This window comes from Branchiostoma belcheri, unplaced genomic scaffold, assembly GCF_001625305.1.
Source record: "Branchiostoma belcheri isolate BF01 breed outbred unplaced genomic scaffold, Haploidv18h27 scaffold23, whole genome shotgun sequence".
NCBI lineage: Eukaryota > Metazoa > Chordata > Leptocardii > Amphioxiformes > Branchiostomatidae > Branchiostoma > Branchiostoma belcheri.
Window position 1 is genome coordinate 3,377,079 of NW_017803824.1, and position 7,374 is coordinate 3,384,452.

At 45.8% G+C, this 7,374-nt stretch overlaps 2 protein-coding genes across 2 annotated transcripts; one reads left to right on the top strand and one right to left on the bottom strand.

Moving 5' to 3' along the window:
- Nucleotides 1–2,489: 2,489 nt before the first annotated feature.
- LOC109470588 (rhodopsin, GQ-coupled-like) lies at nucleotides 2,490–3,686 on the top strand. Its single transcript, XM_019769552.1, has 2 exons — nucleotides 2,490–3,153; nucleotides 3,409–3,686. Exons 1-2 carry the CDS (start codon nucleotides 2,490–2,492, stop codon nucleotides 3,684–3,686), a joined length of 942 nt encoding a protein of 313 aa, XP_019625111.1.
- A 2,419-nt stretch (nucleotides 3,687–6,105) lies between these two features.
- LOC109470680 (rhodopsin, GQ-coupled-like) lies at nucleotides 6,106–7,338 on the bottom strand. Its single transcript, XM_019769710.1, has 2 exons — nucleotides 6,647–7,338; nucleotides 6,106–6,379 (listed from the first exon to the last, which is right to left on the bottom strand). The coding sequence occupies exons 1-2, from the start codon at nucleotides 7,315–7,317 to the stop codon at nucleotides 6,106–6,108; spliced, it is 945 nt and encodes a 314-aa protein (XP_019625269.1). The 5' UTR covers nucleotides 7,318–7,338.
- Between the last annotated feature and the right edge of the window lie 36 nt (nucleotides 7,339–7,374).

A 7,374-nucleotide genomic window follows, 5' to 3' on the forward strand; every position in this document is an offset into this window, starting at 1 on the left:
TGCTCATAACACGGGCCTGTGGATAGAAGTTTCTAAGTAGCCCCGAAGATTGCCATGTCACGTTCTGGGCAATGTGTTACAGCTCAGGTAACAACGATGTCTTAACGTGTGATGACAGACGTACGACTCAAAACCTTGTAGTAATCCCAGGTAGTCTTAGAAACCTGCGATCTGCCGAGAGAGTTTTCCAAGTAGCAGGGTTTCAAAGAATGCATCCAGTGCTACAATACGACTTCTATAAATTCTGTTCAACACATCTCTCTGCCGAGAGAGTTTTCCAAATAGCACAATGCAAAGAACGCACTCACAGATACAATACGACTTCTATAGATTCGACCTGTAGCGCACTATGAATACGCCTGGGAGCATTATGTTTACATAATCTACCCTGAGGTATCTGTAGCAGGTGTTTCGCTCTTAACGACCTCTTCCCTCCCAGAGGTCCCCATTAAAACGACCTTCCACATCTGCCTGCACGGTTGCAGTACGTAACAATACAGTCTGTTGCTAACGAACTGCTCTTTTTTTATATGGAGCCCACGATGCCAAAACACGCGTGCATTCGGCAATGGGCATAATGAATAATGATAGGGCATACTGAATAATGATAACATATTTATTTGCAAATTGATGCTGGGAGGCTAATTGAGAGTGTATACACACAGAGAAATAGAACAACACTATCTAGTCTGCTATAAGGTTAGGACCAGGCACTACATGTGTTAGTAGACCAGTCTCAAATCCGAAGTCTCACCCCTGCTCAAATGGTTACTGCAGAAACGCGTTCAAATGTCTCCTCTAGCTCTACCATTACTCAAAACACGACACGAATCTTAGGACAACAAAGGTGACAGATGCGCACATCTATCCGGGATGAAAGGCTCCATATACCTGTCAAACCGCTTGTTTGACGTTAATTCTTTCTAATGTCGCGGAAATCCCGAACCTCCCGCTGAACGATAATCTTACTTCTGTGACCTTTCTGGCCAAGTCTTACCTTGACTACGTGCCGAGATGCAAATTGCATAATGGCGATAACTCTGACATTCACCCAGCAACCCTACATGTGCACTTCTGTGACCTCTTGTGCCTCTTGGCAGCGTTCACTACCAGTTTGCAGGTAAATTAAATCAAATCATCCTATAGCTCCATTCCTTCAGGGTAATCACTGGGCTAAATTTGTATCGCCCTCTGCTCTGTCTGCTGGTTGCTGTATTCAGGTATTTAGAAATGCCAAATGCAAGGGCACCTTTCGCGTCCTTTTAATTCTTTCCATACACGGATGCTAGAGAGTACATTATGTTTTATGCCGAAGCGATTAAAAATAGAACAACACATATCAGTACAGTATTAATGAAGCGAGAGGCTGTACCTCTACGTTTGGCCGTTCCCAGTATCTTAATGGATATCTTTGAAATATGCGAAATTGGCTTCTATTTACTTAGAGAATATAGTCCTATCTCCCATCATGTTTTGTTTTACACCGCACACAATGTTAGCCAGACGACGGATATCGATAGACACTTCCTGCAATCGAGTGCTTTTGGACAGAAAAACACGAAAAGTTTCCTTCGGCCTCGAACATTGCCCCCTGAGTTAAACTGTCGCCTTCTGGCGGCCCTGACTTTCAGTCACGACCGTGAAGTTCAGCTGCGTTTGAAGGACATGGTAAACATCTCCCGCAGATGTGTGATACGGAGACTCGATGTGCATTGTACATTACATAATAGTTAAATGCTTACACAGCTTTACCTTGACTTGTATTTCTATAGTCCTATTACTTAACGAAATGTCATGTAGCTTTGTAGATTATAGAGTACCATCAGACAAACTCCAAATCGAAACCCAGCACTGCACTGTTTGAAGAAATGTGTTGGATACTATACCAATTACAGCGCATCTATCTACGCAACCGTTACGTAATAGGAATTATTTTCAATCCATTTGCCATATCCATTAGAACTATGTTAAAAATGTATTCTGCTTGCTTTCAAAGTCAAGAGTCAAAGACTGTTGCTATTTGTTATTGCATAACCAGGAGTAACTGGATGTTTATCTAAAGAAAGTAAAACTTAAGCCTAGTCAGTAAAAACCAGTCCTACTTTGATCTCAGCGGAGGGTTATTTGTTAATGGGAGCAGCTTAAGTTGTGCTCTGCAGACTTCTGCAACAGACGGCTGATATCCCACTTCAGGCACGCTGCGTGGAGTGTGCTCGTCTCATTACCTATGCGCCGTCTCCTGGGTAACGTGGTCATTATGCGCGAGTTCTTTTATACTTAAATGCTACATCTTCATACGGGAATCACTGCTTGTCCAGTCCTCATATCGCTCTCAGGTTCTGTACGAAGGAAGCAGAATGAGTGACTTGGCGAAATATCTCGCCGCTCGCTCGGCGTCTTTCCGGCTGCCAGCGGTCAGCGGACAGTCTGACAACGTCTCCTCTGGCGAGGTCGCTACCAACCCCGAGAACATGATCCCAGTCGACTCGATGGTCTGTGGAGTCCTGCTTTCATTGTTGACACTGTTTATGCTGGCCGTGAACGGACGGGTTATTCTAGCTTTTATTTTGGACAAGAAGCTGCGGTACCCTAGTAACCTACTCGTACTGAATCTGTCGGTGTCGGACTTTTTGTTCGGTTTGCTGTCTCTCCCGTTCCTGACTGTGAACCAGGTGACGGGCCGGTGGGTGTTCGGCCAGACCGCCTGCTCTCTGTGGCAGTTCGTCACCCTGTGGATGAGGTGTGAGTCTGCCTTCACCTTGGCACTGGTCAGCTTCGACCGCTACCTGATGGTGAAGCGGGCGGCGCAGTACCGCCGGAAGACCCGCCGGACAAGCACGTTTGTCCTGCTAGCGAGCAGCTGGGTGCTGTCCTTGGTGCTGACGGGACCTGCCGTACTCGTGTGGGACGTCCTCCTGGCCAAGGGTGTTGTGTGGGAGGAGAGATGTCTGACAGACTTTGTGTTGGAGGCGCCGGCCTACAACATGATTCTCCACATCCTGATGTTGCTGGGACCCAGCGCGATCATGACGTTCTGCTACGTACAGGTCGTGCGCGACCTCAAGAAGCGGGCCAAGCGCCGCGCTCTGAACAAGTCGCCGCTGCCGGTCCGAGTCGGGCGGTTTGAAGACAAACATGCGACAAACGAGACACCTGAAGACAAGGAGGACAACACCACAGAAAAGTCTAAGACACCTCCACCAGCAGTACGGCCTTGTCGTCTGGAGAAGGTGGACGTCTTGGTGACCATCGCCGAGACGAAAGACAAACGCCCGGGAGCCTACCCGAGCTTTGCCGTGGCAAAGACGGCGGACAGTCAGAGAGACGTCCCGAAGCTGCAAGAGCAACATAAGGCTACTGTAAACATGGAAAAAATCTTCGCGGCTTTCTTGTTCAGAAAAAGGACTATAACTAATGAGGACAAAGTGTCTCGGACGGTAGGACTTCTGATATTTGTGTATATCATAACTTGTGCCCCCTTGAGCATAGTCACAGTTGTGATGGGGATTTTAAAAAATGTCGTCACGTCTTCACTGTACAAAATCCTGTTTGTTGTCATGGCAACCAGCGGGGCAGCCAATCCGGTGATCTATGCTTATCGTAGTCCACCAATCAGAGAGCATCTTTTGAGTGTGCCATGTAGAAAAGCAAAGGGCAATCATTATCATGGTAAAAACTTTGTCTGAACTTGATGTAGTCATGCTAATGCTATTCCTACGATGCATTTTGTAAATGTTTAAAATTTTGAAAAAAAAAAGTTTTACTACCACAGTATTTTCTTGATAAAACTGTAAAACTGCACATTGTACCTGTAAATATGCTATCTGTAAGTATAAGAAGTACCTTTTCTTGTTAGATTAGACTGACTAGCACAAGTGAAGAGAAATAAAAAATGTACGATAACTGATAGGGTATGTCTGTTTACAAAGTGTGAATGGCATGTGCTGCAGTTCGTTAGGGCACATATATAGTGCGTTTTAGCATTGGTACCACACCGTTAGCAAGACCTAACAAAGGAATGTACAATGCATGCCTCTAAGACGCATATGCGCTGTCAGTGTTGCTACTGAGTACTAAAATTGTATGAAAGACTGAAACCGCCAGGTGGCGCTTCATCACAGGTATGTGCTCAGCAATGTGCTCAGCTTCCCACATATGCCAACGGAAAGACACAGCACGATACAGACATGAGACCGGGACACGCGCGTAATTAGCCAAGTGTGGGGGCTCACAGTCGCCCACATGCCTTACAGTTAGAATGTCTGACTTTCCTCCCCCTCCCTCTCTTCTCTCATTGCAAGACTGTTTAACACAACAATAAGGCTAACGACCGCTTGGTTATTAGCTACTTAAGGTACGCTAACGGCCTGTTCTTTATAACACGAGGGCTGGAAATCAACCGAAGACCTACATGTGCTTGTCGACTTCAGATAACTCTTCGAGGCGTACTAGAACGTAAATGCTACTTCACAGATGTATTAAACAAAGGCTGACAGTTCAGAAAAATGACTGTAACCATTGTAGAGCTATAAGACGCCAGGGTATTGAAATGCATAATACCACACAAGTGCAATTAATCTCCAAATGGTGAAAAACGGCAATGCCTGCTGTTGGATAAATAAGACTCTTTGCTGGAAAATGTTCATGACAGGAACTAATTACAAATCTTTGCAAAATAATACCACATTTCAATCAAGACACGGCCACGTGCCCTTCTATGTGACTACACTTCCCTTTCCTATCAGAGTTTGTAAACAACAGAAAGATCACGACAGCCGGAAAGGCGAGTTTAACAGAGTGAAAATAACTGTCACGACTCCAGGCGCAGACTGCGTATCAATGAACGGAACCATATAACAATAATTGACTTTCATCACAAAATCTGCCACGCACGATTTTATATAACAGTTATTTGATATAATACATCTAGGTAATCACTCGTGCATAAGACCAATCGTGTCTTCAGGAAACATAGCTAATTGTTTCCACATGTGCGATTCAAATTGATGAATCAAACGAGTTACCCGCACGACTTCCTTTTTAGGTTAGAAGAACATGTTAATGGACACACCTAAAAGAGATATGTAAATTAGCAAAGGTGGGGTTTATAGTGATAGGACGCTGCACTGAAGTCATGGATTTCAGTACAGAGGAAAGAAAAGACAAATCTATCCATGAAAAGCTCTATCACTGATGCAGAATTGTATTTGCAAAGGTCAAGAACCGCATTCTTTGTTTGCATAACCAGCAAACAGTATCTAGCCGTAACACAGCAGTTCTCCACGTTACGCGAAAGCTGGGTACAACAACATTTATATGTTTGATACACTATTGAAACACCGGAATGGATCGCTACGTGGGCTCTTAAATTTAAATGTTCTCAGGGTATCTCTCTCCCTGAAGGTGGAAGGTCCAACTGTACGTCCCATCCTGAACTAAGCTAAGTAACGTTACTGATGATGTTTCCCTGAGTTGAGTAAAGAAATAGGTGTAAAGTTCATTTCCCGAATGACATTGTAGCTGCTGGGACTCCGGCCAAGAGCCTTTCATTCCGCGATCGCCATGTAACCCGCTGTGAGAGGTTTGACGCACTTGACTCGATCGAGTTTAATATTAAACACTATTCTAGGAAAAAGCAAGTTCACGCCTTCTTGTGAAAAGCTGTTGCTTTCTAAAATGCATTAGTCTAGACGGCAGATTGAGAGGACTGTGCCATCTGGAGTGGTATATTTTTAGGTTTGTTCCAAGATATGGTGGAATAGAAGACCTTGCCTGTAATTACACATTGTGGAAATGTACTGTTAAGTGTTGGATTCACATGATGACGGAATAAAATATATGTATAAGGAATGGAAGAATAAACACAAGCACAATAAATCTTTGTATATTTATTCCTCAAACAGTTTGTCTACATTTCTACCAATTCTGGAAACATTAATTTTGAAATACCAGTAGTAGCAACAAGAAAACTATTCCATAAATGTAATTACTTAAGAAAATGAGCACGACGTCCAAAACAATTAAGCCTTAGCCTTTTTTGTGCTGTTAACATGATAAAGTTAGTGCATGCGAAAATGAATGAATAACATTCTTACGGTTTTGCCATTACTTTGTGCTGTTATATGCACGTCTTCTACATGGCACACTCAAAAGATGCTCTCTGATTGGTGGACTACGATACGCATAGATCACCGGATTGGCTGCCCCGCTGGTTGCCATGACGACGAACAGGATTTTGTACAGTGAAGACGTGACGAAATTTTTAAAAATCCCCATCACAACTGTCACTATGCTCAAGGGGGCACAAGTTATGATATACACAAATATCAGAAGTCCTACCGTCCGAGACACTTTAAACTCCATACTTAAAGTCCTTTTTCGAAACGGAAGGCCTGCAAAGTTTTTCACTGTGTCCACAGCAGTCTCTTGTTTGTTTTGCTGTTTCAAGGCAGATTTCGGATTGCCTTTCTTATCCACTATGGCCTTTGCCACGACAAAGCTCGGGTAGGTTCCCAGGCGTTTGTCTTTCGTCTCGGCGATGGTCACTAAGACGTCCACCTTTTCCAGCCGACAAGGCCGTACTGCTGGCGGCGGTGTCTTAGACTTCTCTGTGGTGTTGTCCTCCTTGTCTTCAGGTGTCTCGTTTGTCGCATGTTTGTCTTCAAACCGCCCGACTCGGACCGGCAGCGGCGACTTGTTCAGAGCGCGGCGCTTGGCCCGCTTCTTGAGGTCGCGCACGACCTGTACGTAGCAGAACGTCATGATCGCGCTGGGTCCCAGCAACATCAGGATGTGGAGAAACATGTTGTAGGCCGGAGCCTCCAACACAAAGTCTGTCAGACATCTCTCCTCCCACACAACACCCTTGGCCAGGAGGACGTCCCACACGAGTACGGCAGGTCCCGTCAGCACCAAGGACAGCACCCAGCTGCTCGCTAGCAGGACAAACGTGCTTGTTCGGCGGGTCTTCCGGCGGTACTGCGCCGCCCGCTTCACCATCAGGTAGCGGTCGAAGCTGACCAGCGCCAAGGTGAAGGCAGACTCACACCTCATCCACAGGGTGACGAACTGCCACAGAGAGCAGGCGGTCTGGCCGAAGACCCACCGGCCCGTCACCTGGTTCACAGTCAGGAACGGGAGAGACAGCAGACCGAACAAGAAGTCCGACACCGACAGATTCAGTACGAGTAGGTTACTAGGGTACCGGAGCTTCTTGTCCAAAATGAACGCTAGAATAACCCGTCCGTTCACGGCCAGCATAAACAGTGTCAGCAATGAAAGCAGGACTCCGCAGACCATCGAGTCGACTGGAATCATGTTCTCGGGGCTGGTGGCGACCTCGCCCGAGGAGACGTTGTCAGACTGTCCGCCGAC